Source organism: Dipodomys spectabilis, unplaced genomic scaffold (genome assembly GCF_019054845.1).
Source record: "Dipodomys spectabilis isolate Male_0828 unplaced genomic scaffold, ASM1905484v1 ptg000127l, whole genome shotgun sequence".
Classification (NCBI taxonomy): domain Eukaryota; kingdom Metazoa; phylum Chordata; class Mammalia; order Rodentia; family Heteromyidae; genus Dipodomys; species Dipodomys spectabilis.
The window spans coordinates 1504584-1524614 of record NW_024870804.1 but is presented as its reverse complement, the minus strand read 5'-3'; the positions used below and the strand labels follow the sequence as shown (position 1 = coordinate 1524614).

General features: G+C 38.7%; 1 protein-coding gene and 1 non-coding gene across 3 annotated transcripts; one reads left to right on the top strand and one right to left on the bottom strand.

Moving 5' to 3' along the window:
* Positions 1-65: 65 nt before the first annotated feature.
* On the bottom strand, positions 66-19927 carry LOC122116194 (acyl-coenzyme A synthetase ACSM4, mitochondrial-like). Of its 2 annotated transcripts, none has more exons than XM_042689857.1 (7): positions 19751-19927; positions 18372-18492; positions 14543-14778; positions 11127-11337; positions 6766-6973; positions 1992-2135; positions 66-749 (listed from the first exon to the last, which is right to left on the bottom strand). In XM_042689857.1, the coding sequence occupies exons 3-7, from the start codon at positions 14738-14740 to the stop codon at positions 560-562; spliced, it is 951 nt and encodes a 316-aa protein (XP_042545791.1). In that variant the 5' UTR covers positions 14741-14778; positions 18372-18492; positions 19751-19927; the 3' UTR covers positions 66-559. The 2 variants fall into 2 exon arrangements, with proteins under 2 accessions (XP_042545791.1, XP_042545792.1); XM_042689858.1 differs by having other exon boundaries at positions 6766-6955.
* Positions 18469-18575, top strand: LOC122116210. The gene has a single exon (XR_006148916.1). It is a non-coding gene; the product is annotated as a U6 spliceosomal RNA (small nuclear RNA).
* Positions 19928-20031: the final 104 nt, after the last annotated feature.

Sequence of the window (20031 nt, the reverse complement as noted above, 5' to 3'; positions counted from 1 at the left end):
GCTTTATTTTCACGCGTGTGGTGCATAATTAATAATCTATTTTGTTAAGCTTAATTGATTTTTCATGGGTAAGAAATAACTGGCTGAAATCACATTTTTCTAAAGGTTAGTTATCAAATATCTCAATCTAGTTATTTCTGGTTAAAAAGTAAGTTCAGGCCTGGTTTCTGGAAGAGTACTAGGGCCTGCAAATTAAAATGGGATGTATAGTGTTTAGAGAGGAAGGAAATAGAGAATAGATACAATGACCCCCTCCACCACCAGTCTCTTCCACAAGGAATTCAGACAGATCAACTATTGTCTTTTCCCCCCTACTGAATCAGAAACAAAATGTTTACTAAAATTTAAGACTTCTATGATTTAGAACAAAGCTCCTAAGCAGCCACATTTTAGTGATATTAGTAAATCCCGAACAGTGGGAAGCAAAATATATATTTTGTACTGACCAATTTTGTGGGTGATCTCTTTCTACTCTGTTAAATACATCCAGAAACCAGATCTCTAGAGGCTATTCTGAAGCATCATTTCCATGTGGTTTTTGTGAGAGAAAGGAGGTCTTCTAGAGATTATGTAAATAGAGGTAAATACGTACATCTAGGAAGGTGTTAGTGTCAAACTGGACCATCTGGTGCACAAAAACACAGGCACCCCGAAGCCAGGAAGAAAATACACTACCAATGGCAGCTTTGATCCAGCCTGTATCAGACATATTCCACATGATATCTGAGGACTTCAAGTCTAACCAGTACCTAAGTGATACACAGAGGCAACAAAACAGCAAAAATAAATTATGAGTATGTATTCTATTTATTATAGATTTAAACATACTATATTATATTACAATATAATATAGAGCATTATAATATATAGTAGTAATATATGTATGTTTGTATATTCTATGTATTTGTATTATGGCACACAATATTATCTATTTATCTGTGATTATACACAATATATTATATATTATGGTTTTGGGTTTTTTTTGTTTGTTTTGTTTTTGGGCAGTTGTGGAGTGGGAACTCAGGGCCTGCGCACTGTCCCTGAGCTTTTCCTACTCAAGGATAGTGCTCTACCACAGCTCCACGTCTGGTTTTCTGGTGGTTGATTGGAGATAGGAGTTTCACAGACTTTCTGCCCAGACTGGCCTTGAACCTGGATCCTCAGATCTCAGCCTCCTGAGTAGCTAGGATTACAGGTGTGAGCCATCAGCACCTGGTGATATTAGGTATTTATGATATAGATAAGATTTGCTATAACATATAAGACATTATACACTATATTTATAGATAATACATATTTACACATTTATATTATAATTGCATACGTATATGTAATGTTTAATTATATATTATAGTTATCTATGTATATAAATATACTGATATATATATAAAGATAAAAAGAAATGTGTATGATTCTATTCCTCACTTGTCTTAGAGTTTTTAGAATCCTATGTGTTTTGGGAGTGGAATGCGAGACTGAATTTGGCATAATTTTGTCAGTTTGTCCATTGAAGAAACAGGTCTTTATTGAGCAATTTATGCTATACTAGGCATATATCTTCCGGTGAGCAAGATAGACTAGATCTCTTAGTGTAGAGGGACAGGAGGGAATAGTATACAATAAGGTAAATTAAGTATATTAAAAATATTGTAATTTCAAGAACTGATAAACAAAGTGATATGAGGAAAATAAAATAGAGCAATGTCCCAGTTTTAGATAGCCTTTCTTTTAGGAAGTCCCTCTGGATAGACTATTATTTTTTCTGTAATGAGAAGAGAATGTCAGACATGCTATTATGGGATTGAACCAAAGTTGAATGATAAGTTTTTGCTTGTTCTGGTGGATAGATGGCACTGTATTTACTGAGCCAGGGTGGAGCAAAGGCCTAAAGGGTTCTGTTTTATAGATGGTATATCCACTCAAGGAAAGGTATCAGGTAGGCAGGATTAGCTTAAGAGAAAGTTTATTAAAAACAAACATTTTCTCCCTACCTTCCGCAAAGGGCATACCCAATACCAAGGCTACTCTGTGAGTGCTGAGCCATCTTAGGGGAGCCCGTGGTTCCACTGGTGAAATAAATGGCCATTGGTTCTTGACTTCCTGTCTCCACACAGCTGTGCTCTTCAGAAGCAGATCTGCAAAATATGGACCCCAAAATGGTAGCTGAAAATGCTGCATCAGTTTCACTTTGCTATTGCTTTTGTTCTGCTACTTTTACCCTTTTGTAACCACAAGATAGTTAATAGAACTGAACCTAGTTCGAAGCTTTGCCAGGTGCTAGTGGCTCATGCCTTTATTCTGTATTCTCCTACTCAGGAGGCTAAGATCTGAGGATGGTGGTTTGAAGCCAGACAGGTTAGAAAAGTCTATGGCAATCTGATTATCTCCAATTAACCAGCAAAATGTTGGAAGTAGAGGCTCAAGTGGTGGAGACCACCAGTCTTGAGTGAAAAAGCCAAGTCAGCGTCTGAGGCTGTGAGTTCAACCCCAGTACCAGAATCCCCACCCTCACCCCGGCAAAAAAAAGTCCCAAGTTTTCCTGAAAGTTTTTGTGTTTTTGTGTGTGTGTGTGTGTGTGTGTGTGTGTGTGTGTGTGTGTCAGTTGTGGGGTTTGAACTCAGGGCCTAGTAATCCTCAGATCGCAGCCTCCTGGATAGCTAGGATTACAGGCGTGAGCCACCGATTTTTAAGATATCTTAGAAGGGACTTTGAAAATTAGTGCCAAGTTTAGTAGCTTAAGTATTTTTTTTTTTTTTGGGGGTCTGGTCATGGGGCCTGAACTCTGGGCCTGGGCGCTGTCCCTCAGCTCTTCAGCTCTAGGCTAGCGCTTTACCACTTGAGCCACAGCGCCACCTCTGGCTTTTTTCTTTTGCTTATGTGGTGCTGAGGAATCGAACCCAGGGCCTCAGGCATGCAAGGCAAGCACTCTAGCACTGAGCCACCTTCCCAGCCCATAGCTTAAGTATTTTTTAAGCTTATCTTCCTATAGACCAAATAGGTAGCCAAGGTAACTTTCAATATTAATTTTACAAAAGGATATGCATTTAATTTCTTTAATTTTCTTTCCTAAGTCTGTTTTAATCTGAGAATAAAAAAAAAAAACAGCATTAAGCTTGGTGCCAGTGGCCTACTCCTGTGATAGTTACTCAGGCAGCTGAGATTTGTGGTTTAAAGCCAGCCAGGGAAGGAAAGTTTATGAGACTCTCCAATTAGCCCCCAAAGTAAAAGCTAGAAGTAGAGCTGTGGCTCAAGAGTGCTAGCCTAGAGCAAAAAGTCTCAGGGATAGCACCTTAGCACATAGCACCTTAGAACTGAGTTCTAGTCCTAAGGCCAGCACAAATAAACAAAGAAAATGAAAAAGCTTTTAGCAATGAGATATGATCCGTGGCTGCTTTGAAATTATGTCATTCTAAAGTCTTTAAAGGAAGATTTTCTCCATCTTGAAAACCACTCCAAAGATACAGATTTCAATTGAAATTCATGTAATTGTAGAGCCCTTTTCCTTTTGGGACACTTTTAAAATGTCTTAGAGACTCAATTGAACATTGCTGCATTATTTTGGGTAGGAGTTGCTTAAATTAGGGTGTTTGCTGTTCACAGAATGACTAAAATAGCTGGGATAAGGAGAAAACAGAAAACTTCAACTTACATGTACTTGAAAAAACTCACCCTTTAATATTTTTGAGCATTTGTATAATATGTAAAAGCACAGGTATATCATTTTAAAGTAAATAAATGTGTTAAGGGAATGTGTTAACATATTTCATTGATATTTGTGCATATTACAATAGACTGGAAGCCACTACCTTAGGAATCACTTCAGTGTTGGATCACTTGCTAATAATAATAGTAATTCCAATTTAGTAGTTAGTAATTATGGAGTAATTTTTTGTGTGCTGGTACTGGGGCTTGAACTCAGTGCTTGCTTACCTTGCTCACTCAAGTGCTCTTGCTTAGCTTTTTCATTCAAGTTCTCTACTGCTTGAGCAGATACATCCACTTCTGACTTTTTGCTGATTAAGCAGAGATAAGAATCTCCCAGACTTTTCCTCCCAGACTGTTTTCAAACTATAATACTCAAATCTCAGCCTCTTGAGAGTTTCACAGATGTAAAGCTTCTACACCCAAGTGATAACTTTTTGTTAAGCATCATGTGGAGCATTTGTCATGGTCTATCATATTTGATTCTGCTAGCTCCATGCACTAGATACTACTGTTACCTTTATTTTTTTGTTTTTGTCAGCTGAGCCTGAACCCTGGGCCTGGGCACTGTCCCTCAGCTCTTCAGCTCAAGCTAATGCTGTACCACTTGAGCCACAGCGCCACTTCCAGCTTTTTCTGCTTATGTGATACTGAGGAATTGAACCCAGGGCCTCATGCGTGCAAGGCAAGCACTCTACCACTGAGCCACCTTCCCAGTTACCTTTATTTATTTATTTATTTATTTTTGGGTCTGGTCGTGGGGCCTGAACTCTTGGCCTGGGTGCTGTCCCTCAGCTCTTCAGCTCAAGGCCTAGCGCTCTACCACTTGAGCCACAGCGCCACTTCTGGCTTTTTTTTCTGCTTATGTGGTGCTGAGGAATCGAACCCAGGGCCCTAAGCATGCAAGGCAAGCGCTCTACCACTGAGCCACCTTCCCAGCCCCGTTACCTTTATTTTATAGAGGAGTTACACACAATATAGAAGTGTTATTTGACTTAATTAAGGTTTATAAAAGACACAAGGATTTTTAAAAAAAAAAAAGTAACCAGGTGCTGGTAGCTCATGCCTGTAATCCTAGCTGCTAGAGAGCCTGAATTATGAGGATCATGGTTTGAAGCCAGCCCAGGCAGAAATGTCCATGAGAATCTCATCTCTGATTAATTGCGAATTAATCACCAGAATACTCGAAGTGGAGCTTTGGCTCAAGTGGTAGAGAGCTATCCTCAAGAACAAAAGCTCAGAGACAGTGCCCAGGCCCTGAGTTAAAAAACTAATAAAAAGAAAGGAAAGAAAAACCTATTTGACATCTCCTTGAAGCATAACACTATCAATCTTTTTCTTTTTTTTTCTTTTTCTTTTTTGTTGTTGTTGGTGGTGGTGTGGGGCTTGAACTCTCAGGGCCTGGGATACTGTCCCTAAGCTTTTTTTGCTCAAGGCTAGTGCTCTATTACTTTGAGCCACCGAGCCACTTCCAGTTTTCTGGTGGTTAATTAGACATAAGAATTTCACAGACTTTCCTGCCCATGATGTCTTTGAACCTCTATCCTCAGATCTCAGCCTCCTGAATAGCTAGAATTACAGATGTGAGCTACCAGTGTCTGGCCTCTATTTTTTTTTTTTTTTTTTTACATCTTAGGAAGCACTTTTTCCAAGTATCAGCTTATTTTATCTTTTAAACTAAACTAGATATGTGTAGCATAATAACCTCATTTTACACAGGAAGAAAACTGAGGCTAACATCTTTGTTTATTCATAAGTGAATAAATAATTGATTTATTTAATAATTTTTTCCTAAGCACTCAGTGATGTGTAGTTAGTTCCTGGGGATAAAGTGATCAACAAAACAGACAAAGCCTTTATTTTTTTTAGAGCATATAGTTTAGGGCAGGAGTTGGTAAATATTTTTTTATTAAGCATCACCAAATATTTAGGATTTATGAACCCTAGATGTTTCCGCTGCAAGTACTCAACTCTGCTGTTATAACAAAAGCAATCTTGAACATTGTGTGTATATATATATATATATATATATATATATATACACACATATATATACACACACATATATATGTGTGTATATTATATATATGAATTATATATAAATATATATGTATATATATATGCACAGCTGTGGTCAAATAAAGCTTTATTTACAAAAACAAGTATTAGGCCAGACTTAGCCTCTAGGCCCTAATTTATGGATCCCTACTCTAGAGGGAAAAACAAAATCTAAGGGAGCAAACAATTGGACCTGATCATTTAGGTAATGAGAATGCTGTGAAGAAAACAAGAGTGTGATGTGATAGAAGGCTTTGTAATTCTACTCTGGTTACGTTATTCAGGAAAACCCTCAGGATACAGCATTTGAACTAAAATCTTTCCTTTCCTTTCCTTTTTCCCTCCCTTCCTTCCTTCCTTTCTTTCTTTCTTTCTTTCCTTCTTCCTTCCTTCCTTTCTTTTTCTTTTTCTTTTTTTGCTTATGTGGTGCTGGGGAATTGAACCTAGGGCCTCAGGCATGCAAGGCAAGGCTCTACCACTGAGCCACCTTTCCAGACCCTTCTTTCTTTCTTTCTTTTTTTCTTTCTCTATCTCTCTCTCTCCCTCCTTCCCTCCCTCTTTCCCCCTTTCTTTCTCTCTCTCCTTCCTTCCTTCCTTCCTTTTTTTCTTTATTTCTTTCTTCCTTTCACTGGGACTCAAACTTAGTTCCTGACACTTCTAATCTGACATCCAGAAACAACCATGAAAAGGAGTAGGGAAGAGTATTCCAGGCCTAAGAAACAGATGGTACAAAGGGCATATTTGAGGAATAGAGTGTGGTAGATGTGGTGCAGGAGTTAAACCACGATCAGATAGTTATCACAGGCCACAGGAGGAAGCAGAAAAACTCGCGCTGAGATATATCCCTTCTTTCTGCCTATAAATCATTTTATCAGGCAATTCTCTTCTTGGGGAAGGAGTCCAGATCAACTCATAGTGTTGCTGAGTCTTTGGGCAAATAGACTCTGAGATGTAGCTGTGATTTGTACTGTTGCTGGTCCTACAGAGGCTGGGGAAAATACTCACTGAAATAGGTCTTGGAAGTTGAGCCATCCATGGTGGCTTTGTGGAGACACCAGGAGTTTAGTCTTCAGGTTAGGGCACTCTGATGCAATGGACTCCACTGCTTGGGCCACCTCTTCACTGGCCACAATGCACTTGGCCTTGGATACTTTCAGTCGGTAGAGGATGTCTTTTGCTGTCAGCTGGGTTGTTCCTGGCATGAAGACAAGCCCTGTGAAGGATAGCGATCTCTGAGCTGAACAGTACTGCTGTCCATAGTGTATGTCTGTGGATTATGGGAAACCTGGGCTTTGGACTTGGGTGAGGAGAAAGCTCAGAATGCAGCCATCATCTAATCCTGCTTGGTCTTCAGGGACATTCCACAGGACCCTGATCACTAGGAAACTTTTAGATTACTGGCTTTGGAGTCTGACAGACCTGGGTTTAATCTTAGCCTTAGTATCTTTTTGACCTTTATTTCTCTGTGCCTTTCTTACTTCATCTATAAAATGGGTAAAATTGTGTCTTCTGGCATATAGGGGACATTATAGTGGTTGGGTATTAATATGTAGCATGTTAATGTAATATTTGAATAATTATTAAGCAACACTTAAATAGCACTTTGCACCTTGTGACACATCCTCACAAATACCATTTCATTCAGCTCTCTCAACCAGTAGTCTCCAAAGTGAGTTTTGCAAGAAAATCCATTGAGAATTTAAAAAAAAAACAAGAGAACATCAAGAAATTATTGATAACAGGATTTTAAAAATGTTGTTAGCTTTTTGTATGCTTTATAATACTATATCAGTACAGCAGAATAATATTGGAAGATGTGTCCAGAAATTTTACTGGCAAATTTTGAACTCTGATATGCTCAGAAGACTGCTGTGCTAAGCAGTCCTAACAGGTCCATGCAATTGTTATTTGGTAGAACATGAGATTTGGCATACCTGATAAGTGGTAGAACCAGCTCTCAGATCTCTAGATCCCAGAGGTTTAACAACACAGAAAGATGCCTAAAGTATATGACTATACGTAATGTATCTTCCTTTCTCACTTCTTTTTAAACTGGCTGTAGCTAGCCCTGGTGTCAAATGTACCAGTTCGAAGGAAATGATAAATGGCAGAGTTAGATATTAGACAGAAAAGAAGTTTGTTCTTTTGAAGTAAATCAATGAGAAGCAATGGCATTACAGGTAACCACTACCTTGTACTGAACACACTGAATGCATGGTATTTTACTATAAACTAGTAACAACTCACCCAAGGATTGTATATTTCTTTTTTCTTTTTTTGCCAGTCCTGAGGCTTGAATTCAGGGCCTGGGAACTGTTCCTCAGCAATTCAGGTCAAACACGCTATGATTTGAGCCACAGCTCCACTTCTGTCCTTTTCTGTGTATGTGGTCCTGAGGAATCGAACCCAGGGCTTCATGCACACTAAGCATCACCCCCAGCCCTCACCCAAGGGTTGTAAAGTCAGTAAGGTGGCAAGAGCCAGAATTCAAAGACATATTTTCCTGGGCTGTATACTTACTTATTTCATGGTAAGTTTCCTGAAGTAAGCTAAATAGGAAGATGTGTAGTTACATTTCTAGGAAGGAGACTGTTAATGAATATATATTTTTAAAATTTTTAGATAGTATTCCCTCTTGGTTAATAAATATGTGAAGATAGGAAAATTGATTAAGAAAACATCTTAGAAGAAGGTGCCAGTGTCTCATGTTTGTAATCCTACTTACTCAGGAGGGTGAAATCTGAGGATCACAGTTCCAAGCCAGTCCAGGCAGATAAATACAAGAGGCTCTTATTTCCAATTAACCGGTTAAAAGCCAGAAGTCAAGGTCTGGCTCAAGTGGAAGAGCATCAGCCTTTAGCGAAAATGCTAAGTTAGAGTATAGGGACCTGAATTCAAGACTCAGTATTGACACAAAAACAAAGAATCCCCTCAAACTCTGACATGTACTCACAAATGGACATGTTTGATCAAAACTCTTTTGTACAATGACTTAAATATTAAAAAAAAAGTAAGGGACTGTGTTCAGGCCCTGAGTTCAAGCCTCAGTGACAGTACACACGTAAAAAGAAGACAAAAATAAGATTGGCATTTTTTTCAGTTCATAAAATGCTTATTTATTGTTTCTGACTTGACTCATGACTCAGAAAATACAAAACTTAAACATTAAAAAAGATTATGCAATGTTCATTCAAGTATAAATATAAAATATTGTAATTCTAGCTACTCAGGAGGCTGATCTGAGGATTGTGGTTCAAAGCCAACCCGGGCAGGAAAGGTCATGAGACTTTTATTTCTAGAAAACTGGAAGTAGCTCTGTGGCTCAAGTGGTAGAGTGCTCTCCTTGAGCTGAAGAACTCAGGGACAGTGCCCAGGCTCAAAGTTCAAGCCCTATGACCAAAAAAAGAAAAAGAATATATATATATATATATATATATATATAAAATATTATGTATCTTAAAAATCACTTACATCTTACAAATCAGTACCAGGACTTAAATCCAAGACCTTGCACTTTCTAGGCAAATACTCTACCACTTGAATCACATCCTCAGTCCCACCACTTTTTCTTTTTTTGGTTGGTCATGGGGTCTGAGCTCTGGGCCTGGGCGCTGTCCCTCAGGTCTTCAGCTTAAGGCTAGCGCTCTACCACTTGAGCCACAGAGCCACTTCCAGCTTTTTCTGCTTACGTGATACTGAGGAATCGAATCCAGGGCCTTATGCATGCGTGGCAAGCGCTCTACCACTGAGCCACCTTCCCAGCCCCAACACTTTTTCTTAATGACTAATAAATAATTAATCTCCTGGGTGGATTTGTGATGTGGTTGTGGTCAATGGATAGATCTCCAGCTTGGGGACTGGGAGACTATGTATAGTGGATTTCAAATAGCAAATATTTTAGGCTTTGTTGCCTACACCTCACAGTTATATTAATGTATTTTCCCATATGCTATATAGTACAAGTCATCTCAATATTAATATAAAAGATTTAATAATTACAAGTTAGAAGACAGTATTTTCAGCTGCATGCTTTACATTTGAGATGTGTGCATGTGTTGTTTGTGCTGGTCCTGGAGTTTGAACTCAGGGTCTGGGCACTGTCTTTGAGCTTCTTTTTGATGCAAGCTAGTGCTCTTCTACCCCTTGAGCCATGTCTCCAGTTCCAGCTTATTTTTTAGTAGTTTATGAGACATAGAATCTCACTAGCTTTTCTGCCCACTCTGGCTTTGAATTGAGATCCTCAGATCTCAGCCTCCTGAGTAGCTAGGATTACAGGCGTGAGCCACTAGCACCTGGATACATTTGGGTTTTTGATGGTACCAAGGTTTGAACTTAGGGCCTCAAGTTCTCGCTCAGGTTTTTTCTCACAGCTGATACTCTGTCACTTCAGCTATACCTCCAACCTGGCTTTTTTGCTGATTAATTAGAGATAAAGTCTTGCAGGTTTTTCTGCCCAGCTGGCTTTGGACCACAAATCTCAGATACTTAAGAAGCTAGGATTACAGCTAAGAGCTACTGGCTTCCAGCTTAATTGAGTGTTTTGAGTATTACCTTCTGTTTGGTTTTCATAATATGTATAAGTTCATTTAACTACTATTAGATATGTATTTTTATGACAAACTACCCTAATCTTCTCCCAACTCACAATGGATTTCACATTTTAAGTTCGCTTTTGTAGTAATGCAAAAAAATTAAATAACGCTTTTTGATGTATCATATTAGTAGCAAATCCATTTTTCAATACTATTATGAAATTCTTTTTAAAAAAATTCTTATTAGGTTAACAGTATGATTTTATTATCTCACAATAATTTGATAAAGATAATTTGATAAATATAATTAATATTTTGATAACTATAATTAATGATCAAGGACAATATGTAAATGAATGATCATGGCCATATCAAAACTTTATAAAAACAGATTGTTGGTTTACAGGACCTGGTTTGCTGATTCTGCTGTAAAGGAAAAAATTTTATTTGGGGTGCATTATATTGCTACTTTGGGATGAAGTGTGTAATTGAATATGTTAATCTTTTTGTGGAAAGGAATGGAGTTTTTTAAGCTGAGGTCTACATTTGTTCATGTTCTCACAAATCAAGGAATTCTAAAATACCTCTTTTCCTTTTTTTTTTTTTTAACCTCTTCTCCTTTTTGTATTTTCTTTCTTTCTTTCTTCATTTTTTGGGAGGGGTGGGAGGTGCTGGTCATGGGGCTTGAATTCAGGGTCTGGGCACTGACCCCAAGGGGTTTTTTTTTTTTTTTTGCTCAAGGCTAGTGTTCTACCACTTTGAGCCACAGCTCACTTCCAGTTTTCTGGGGGTTAATTGGAGATAAGAATCTCACAACTGGGGGTTGGCACTGACCTGTCCGCATGCAAGCCACATTGATAAGCCACCATTCAGGGATTCTGGGTAGAATCACAGCCACTCGGTCTCCTCTCTGCAGGTTGCAAGGCTTGGTGAGCATATTGGCAGCCTTTCGGGATAAGGTACTCAGGTCTCTGAAGCTCCATTTCACCTCGTCTCCTTGGCCATTCACCCACCACAGGGCTGGGTTGGCTGGTCTCTCCCCAATCTGGCCCGATGACATATCGAAAAGAGAAAAAAAAGTTGCTATGATTTGGAAGTGTCATGGAAAAGCCCACTTATTAAAGGTTTGATTCTACCACCTCCCAATAATCTGTGGCACTAGAGTCCAAGCTGGGGCCTAGAGGGAGGGAGTTAAGTTATTGGGAGTCATGCTCTTGAAGGGGATGTGGGATCCTAGACTCTTCCTTTTTCTTGCTCACTTTGCTTCCCAGCTACCCTGAAGTGAACAGGCCAGGCCTTCTCCCCCATACATTCCTCCCACAAGGTACTATGCTGTTACAGGCCCAAAGCAGCAGGGTCAAGCAGCCATTGACTAAAACCTCTAAAACTGTGAGCCAAAATAAAGAACTCTTTCTTTTAGGTTATTTATCTCAGCTATTCTATCCCAGTGATGGAAAGCCAACTAATACAGAAGGCCTATATGTCTGGTTATCACATAGCTAAAACACCTGCCATTCCTCCTCCTTAACACCTGTTCCTGAGCAGTCTAGTTTGTCTTTGGGGAAACTATTCCTTACCTATTAAACATGACCTTGCTGAGACAATTCATCCAGGAGCTTAGGTGGGCATGTGACCAAAGTTGGGCCAATCAAATCCTTTATCCTTGGACTTTTGAGTTTTCCAAGAACCAAAAGGTAGCAAGCAATTGCAGTAAAATAGTTAATATTTATGAACTTCCCAAACTCCCTGTAGTTTTCCTGGTTTCTTTCTTCACTAAGACAGACTCTCCAGAATCTACCCCAATTTGGGGAGCTCTCACATATTTTTCTGATAAATTTCTTTCTTGCTTAAGTTAGATTCTGTTCACCCAAATAACCTTAAGGGGAATACCAAGTTTGATCAGGAACCTGACATGTTTTAGTACCTGAAGTTTGAAGTGTAAGTTTTATAGGCAGGGATAGGATAGAGATGGGTATCACTTAATTGATTTCTGGAGGAAGCTTCTCAAGGATCATACAATAGAGTGAGTCACAAGTATTGGAAAAACCTCTGTGCTTGTTGCATTTCCTGGGAACATATCATTCCTTCCTTTTCTTCCCATTCCCCCCAATCTGGAATACCATCCTGCTTGAAAAATACTTCAAAGCACAATTACATTTCAGTACATCTGTGAGCTTTCTTAAGCCTCCTTCTTTTCCTCATGATTTTGTCCATGTTCCATATCAGGCAACTCCATTGCCCCTGAATGGTATCATATTACAGGTATGTCCTAATATGGGTGTAGACCAGTAAGATCAGGGACTTGGTTCATGTTCTTTTGGAGCTGTGTGATCTTGGATAAGCAGCTTAACTTCTGTGAGGGGATAACTTGTTATCCCCTCATGAAATTATCCCCTCCCTGGCGTAGTTATGGGGATTTGATGAAATATTATAGGTTAGCATTTCTCAATCATTTGATCAGTGTTTCTGCCAGATCTGTCTGCATCTGCACTATTGTGCTTGTTATTTGTCTTTAATTCAACTCATTTGTATATGTCTACTTGAGAAGGGAAATGCATTTAATTAGCACTATAATTAGAAAATCAGCAGTCTTGTTTAAAAAAGGCTGCAGAAATATTTCAGTGAAAGTAAAAGTATCACCATAAATTTTACGTAAAGATTAACAACGTTTTTGTGTGTTTGTGTGTCAGTACTGGGGCTTGAATTTAGGGCCTCAAAGGGCTTCACAGTCGTCTTTTTTTTTTTTTTTTTTTTTTTGCTGAAGTCTGCTGCTCTACCACTTGAGCCACACTTCCTCTTCCAGTTTTTTATTATTGTTATTTTAAGATAAAAGTATCTGGATTTGTCTGCCTAAGATATCTTGGAACTCCGATGCTCAGATCTTAGTCTCCCGTATAGCTAAAATTATAGGCACAAGCCACTGGTGCCTAGCAAATTTTCTAGTTTTTGAGGCAGGATCTTACTTTGTAACATAAGTTAGCCTCTGCCTCCTGAGTGCTGGGATTGTACATGTACACTACCATTCCTGGCTTGCAATTGATTAACTCCTATCTGCTCTCTCTGTTCAGAAGAGACTTCAGCAATGTAAGGTATGAATGATGCTGATTTTCAAGGACATTTTTCCTCATGTAATTAATAGGAGGACTATTTTAGTGTTCTTGAATATCTTGTATATTGAGGGCCTAACATCTACTTCTGAACCACAAGTCCCACAGTGCATTTTGATAAGCACTGAAAGGTAAAGTGCTTAGCTCAGTGCTGGCATAGTGTGGAGGAACAGTAAAGAAGGCCCTTTTCCTACTCCAAGATTCTGGAAGGCATGCTTGCTTGATTCTTGTCGCTCTCTGATTCTTCTCCAATTATTCCAATGATTACTATACTGATAAAACTAAAGCTGAAATTACTACCTTTTTTTTTTTTTGTTGTTGTTGTTTTTTGGGTCCAGTTGTGGGGCCTGAACTCTGGGCCTGGGCGCTGTCCCTCAGCTCTTCAGCTCAAGGCTAGCACTCTACCACTTGAGCCACAGCACCACTTCTGGCTTTTTTTCTTTTTTCTTATGTGGTGCTGAGGAATCGAACCCAAGGCCTCAGGCATGCAAGGCAAGCACTCTACCACTGAGCCACCTTCCCAGCCCTGAAATTACTACCTTTTTGGATAAGCCTGTGACCATCTCAAACCCAAAGAGATGTTTTATGGGACTTGGAGAAAAAGAAAAAACCCTAAGTCTTTTGATTCATCATAGTGGAGGAAGTAGGGAAGGAGTGAAGGAACTAAGGAGGTTCCAGAGAAAGCTGTAAGTAGTTGAGTATCTATGATCACTGAGGAAAGAGGAAGGAAAGTAGAAAACAACAAAAGCTAAGGCAGGCTGGACACCATTGGCTTACACATGTAATCCTAGCTAGTCAGGAGGCTGAGATCTGAGGATCACAGTTTGAAGGCAGCCCAGGCAGGAAAGTTTGTGAAATTCTTATCTTCAGTTAAGCACCAAAAAAATTAAAAAAAGCCAGAAGTGGAGCTATAGCTCGAGTGGTAGAGCACTATCCTGGAACACAAAAGCTCAGGGACAACAGCCAGGCTGAGAATTCAAGCCCCAAGACTGGCACCAAAAACAAATCAAAACAAAACAAAAGCAAAAAACAACAAGTCAAGGCAGGTAAAAAAAATGAATTAAATAGAAAAGTTGACCACAAAGCAAGGAGAAAAAAGACAGAGATAGGGGAAGCATACAGTGAAGTCCAGCCATAATATACCTTCTCTTTTTGTGACCACTGATCTATCACATCCCCAGCAAAGTTAAAGTTCTTAGGCAGTGACATTTCACAACGATTGATGGCTTCCAAGTCAGCAAGAGCAAGGTGTGCCCCAAGTTGATGGTTTCTGTGGAAATGTCTGCCAGCTGGCTTGGTGAACCAGCTGAATCTAAATATCTGGTAGTGAAAAAAATTCATGATTCCACAGGACTTTGCTGGTGGAGAAGTACCACGGTCTGTGGGGAAAGATGGGTAGGGGGGTATCAGAAAAGATTTGGAAGTTGTCTTGTGGTACTACCTAGCAAGTTGAAAAACTTCCACCTTCAACTCCTTCCTTTGGAGTTGTTGCTCTCAGCCATTGATGGGTTTCCTTGCCATGGACTGTTCCTCTTCTTTCTGTCTATGACCAGAATGAATTCATAAATCACTATAATTCTGGGTGCCAGTGCCTCAAGCCTTTAATCCTAGCTACTCAGGAAACTGAGATTGTGGTTCAAAGCCAGCCTAGGCAAGAAAGTCTGTGAGAGTCCAAAAAAGTTGGAAGTGGAACTGTGGCTCAAGGACCCCAGGACCAGCGTGCGCGCGCGCACACACACACACACACACACACACACACACACACACACACACACTCACACACTCACTCATTATTACTATAGGATTGTCAAGTTCAAGTCTTCTGTCTCTACTTTCTCTCCAGCAGTGTTGCCTGGATTGGCATTCAAGGCCTCCTTCCAATTGTCTATTTTATTCTTGTATTTATTCCATCTGCTACTTCTTCTGGGTGAATATCTTCTTTCAGTAAAAGTAGTCCATTTACTTTTCATGAATATCCATGAAATCAGGTAACTTGAGGGGGTGAATGGGGTTGGGATAGATGAGGAAAAATGATGGAAGGAATGGCATTGATCAAGATGCATTGTACTCATGAACTGACATACTGAATTGAAATCCTCTTGTATGCCTACTTAAAGATAATAAAAAGGGAATATTCATATTCATGTTTACCACTGAGATGTGGCTTGCCATTTTCCCTGATACTGGTTGCCCTGCCTTCCTCTTCTCTTCAAGCCTCCAATATAATTGGTTAGAAACCTTCAATAACCTGGCTCAGATATGTTCTGGCTATAAGACGTTACTCCTTAATGATCTCATCTATCAAATGGGAAAATATAAGACCTAACTCCCAGTGTTATTACAAAGGCTTAATGAGAAAATATGTGCAACATGCCTAGCTTGTAAAAAAGAGTTCATTTGTAAACTTCTTATATTTTAAGATTATTTTCATTAGTGCTATTGTGGTGCAGTTTTCTGAGACAGTCTTCCAATATTAATTAGGAGAGCTGGACTTTAATCCCAACTCTTTCAAGACTAGCTTTGTGACATTAGTAAAGCCACTCACCCTTTCTGAACTCCATCTATAATCTAACTTTTTTCCACCTAATTCCATAATCCCCCTTTCCTTTGAATTTCCTTAACTTGGATCATACTACTCATGTGAGACTTATCCAGCTTGTATTATTAATTATTGTTTTTATATATGTTCTTTGTTTCTGGAACACACCCAGAATGTATAAGCAGAAACAGTATATCAAATTAATAGTATAAATATGACTCAATAAGAAAAGCCAATGTTCATGAAGTTCTTGGTCTAGGCCAGGTCGTTTATGTACCTGATGTCATTCAACACTGATGCCAAATTTATGAGGCTGAAGCTTCTTTTATTTCAATTTTGCAGATGAAGAAACAAGCTCATTCAGACTGAAGGACTTGCCCAAGGTCATTCATCTTGTGGTGGCAAGGTCTGAAACTTTAGAGGCTGACTTCAGAGCTTGGTTAATCAATCTTCTTGCTATTGTATCCTTTATGCTACTTTCTTCAATAAAGTTTTCCTCCCACACTCCTTCCCTCCCTTCTTTCTTTCCTTCCTTTCTTCCTTCTTTCCTTTTCCCCTCCCTTGCTTCCTCCCTTCCTCCCTTCTTTCCTTCCTTCCCTCCTTGTTTTTCATTCAGTGGTACCAGGGTTTGAACTCAAGGTCTCACATTGGCTATGATCCCACTGACTCACATCTCCACTGAAGGTTTGAACACCATCACTTTTTGCCCTTCAATTCTACGCAGTTGATTTGCATAGAATGGAAAAATCTGCAGGTGCAAAGGGAACCTGGATCTGCAGCATTAATGACAACTAAGCAAAGAACAAATAGTGCAGGAAATGCTTTTGTCTCATTGTTATCAACCTTTTGGCTGCCCAGCTTCATGTAGATAAGTCTATTTGGTACAAATATAATAATTTAGACCCAGAGAGCTATATCTGGCAATGTGGTTGATGTTCAGCTCTCTGTTGTGTCAAGGCAGTAAGCAAGATCATGTATGGAAATATTACAATATGTGTTAATAATTATAATATATATCAAAAAATAAATGAGACATACTTCAGTAATTTTTAGGAAATGTGGTAGAGGTATCACAAGAAGAAAGGAATAAAAAAATAAGAGTAGGCTGTACTAATGACTCACTATCTGCCCAAAGTGAGACCCTCATTCTAACACACACACAACATACATGTACACACATGCATATGTGCTACATTGACATACTATGCATATACATACACTTAAATTCACAGTTATTTCTCTGAATGACTTTTTCCAAGCTGATGAACCTTTCAGGCTTTCATTTTCATTCATCAGTGACAAAACTATATTCACTGGCTAGTTGTGAGCTTTTTATGATACTGGGGACTGAGGACATGGCTATGACCCAATAAATACTGAGCATGAAAAAAATCAAGTGCTATTTATGCTGGAAGACTTTGGCTGTTTGACATACTAAAAATAATACAAAAGCTATTGGATTGGAGCCATTGATATTTACTTCTGCCTGTTCTAATGTCACACCAGTATGCCTGCCACCTGCTACTTTGAAGCATTGTGGGCACCACTTCCATCACTTTAATCTTTCTTGGTTTGGTTTAATAATAAACTGGAAAGATTTCCAAGACATGAGATATCTAGAGCTCTCTTGCTTCCTGATCCTAAGGAGGATAACATGAAATGATACCAGATAGATTTTCTAATGCAAATCTCTTCTCAATCTTCTCCAAGTTAAAAGATGATGATTTTCATGAATCATTTTTATTTCCATGGACAAATTTAACATATTATAATAAATCATAAATATATCAAAAAATAAAAAATTACAGTATGTAAATAGAATGGAAATGAATACATACTTTAGCATTTTATGTATTCTATACATGAGCAATGTGAAGTAGGTATTACATAAGCACATGTAATTATTAGTAATCCATACTATCATCTTAAAGAGTAAGATTTTTAATTAAACTATTTTATGATTTTGTCAATAACGTGTCTTCTTTTCTGTCTCTTTGATTTGCTTTTGAGTTTTCAGACTAGATTCAAGGCTAATAAGCCTGATAAGACCCTGTACAAGGGAGGCTAATAAAAATATAGCTTGGTTTTTTTTTTTGGGTCCGGTCGTGGGGCCTGAACTCTGGGCCTGGACACTGTCCCTCAGCTCTTCAGCTCAAGGCTAGCACTCTACCACTTGAGCCACAGCGCCACTTCTGGCTTTTAATTTTTTGCTTATGTGGTGCTGAGGAATCGAACCCAGGGCCTCGAGCATGCAAGGCAAGTGCTCTACCATTGAGCCACCTTCCCAGCCCAAAAAAATATAGCTTGTTAAGACAGTTTTGAGAACATTGTGGTAATATGTATATGGTGCTCAACACTTTGTTGTCACAGCTACCAATGCAGAAAGTGCTTTAATTACTACTTTAAAATATGACATATAAATTGGGAGCTTACCTTTTCTTCTTTATCGAGATAAAAGTCAGTGGGCTCTGTCAAGAGGATGGGCCCAGGAGAATTTTGTTGACCTCACCCTTTCAATAAAATCAACAGAGTGCTCACTTCAGCAGCACATACACTAAAATTGGAACGATACAGAGAAGATTAGCATGGCCCCTGCTCAAGGATGATATACAAATTTGTGAAATAAAGTCAACAGAATATGAATTTCATATTAATTTATGTTTCAAAATAAGACTTACCCATATAATACTTCGAATCCTGAGTTTCTCAAATTTTAAAACATAAAGCCTGGCAAATACATAATATAATTTGGAACGATATTATGTTTCTCATTAATACAAGTATATAAATACCTTATATAAATATATAGAATTAACCATTGCTATGGTTAAACATGAATTTAAGACATAAAAAAGACATGTTGGTGGCTAAAAAATAAAGAGAAAGCATTAAGGAGACTTTAAGGAGACTACAAAACTGAGGGGCTGCCATTTTGTATTGAGCAGAATTGTTTCCTGACTTGGGGTTTTGTGGTAAGTTAATCTGATTCTAGGTTCAAATATAAGAGTTGTTGACAGGTTTAACTGAAATATCATTGTAGAAATTTGAATATAATCACATGAACAAAATAAAATACCTTTAGAAAATTCCTCTGAAGGGCTGAGAGTATGGCTCAGTGGTAGAGTGCGTGCCTAGCATTCATGAAACCCCAGGTTCAATTCCTTAATACCACATAAACAGAAAAAGCCTGAAGTGGTGCTGAAGCTCAAGTGGTAGAGCACTAGTGTTGAGCCAAAGAAGCTCATATACAGTGCCCGGTCCCTGAGTTCAAGCCCATGACAGGCAAAAAAGATAAAAATAAATAAATAAAATAAAATGCCTATGAAAGTAAGAGTTGAACTAAGTAATTTCTAAGGCTTTAGTGACTTCTAGAGTGTTAAGAGAAACATTATCAGTGGAAAAAAATTATTGAGCAATTGAAGACTTATCACATTAATAACATCTATTTGTTATCTTGTTAAATTTTTCCCGCAGTCCTGAAGGAAGGTATTTTACTTCACATACATACAATTATTTTATATACAAGACATTGGGGGGCATTAAAAGGAAGTAATTTAGCACAGGCTGTTGACTTAGCAAGCAGCAGACATTCTAGCCCACATTTGTTCTCACCAGGTCCAGTGAAAGGAAAAGCTATCTCTGATTTTTGTACATTTTTACCAGTCTTTATAGAGTAGAACAGTTCAACTGTCAAAGAGAGACAATCTTCTTTGCTTAGGTTTTGCAGTGATCCAATTATGGCATTGCAGTGTGCCTCTTTTCTGCTGCTGTGCTAGAGTCACAGTCATTTTGATGTTAGGACATGCACCTACCTTACTAGCAAAAGTTATTATGGATCCAGAAAGATCTTCCGCATCTTCACAAAGACTCTCAGTTCTGTATCTGGTAGAAAGTTGGCTTTTGCCCCCTTCTTTTAGGGGCATCTATGTCATTGTGGCTTCAAGTCTCAGATGTGCAGTTGGGAGGATTGTTATCCTCTGGGAGGAGAGATTTTGTTTCTCTGGACAACCTGTGGTTAAAGAGACAGTAGCTTATAAGACTGAGTAGAGAAAGGAAATACAGGGGCAACCTCCTCCCACGGTTCATTGCCAAA

Coding starts and splice junctions, on each gene's coding strand:
- LOC122116194 (XM_042689857.1), bottom strand. CDS start 14,740: ATGAATTTTTTTCACTACCAGATATTTAGATTCAGCTGGTTCACCAAG. Junction 11,338..14,542: donor AGTGGTCACAAAAAGAGAAG/GTATATTATGGC, acceptor TCATCGGGCCAG/ATTGGGGAGAGACCAGCCAA. Junction 750..1,991: donor GGGTATGCCCTTTGCGGAAG/GTAGGGAGAAAA, acceptor TGTATCACTTAG/GTACTGGTTAGACTTGAAGT.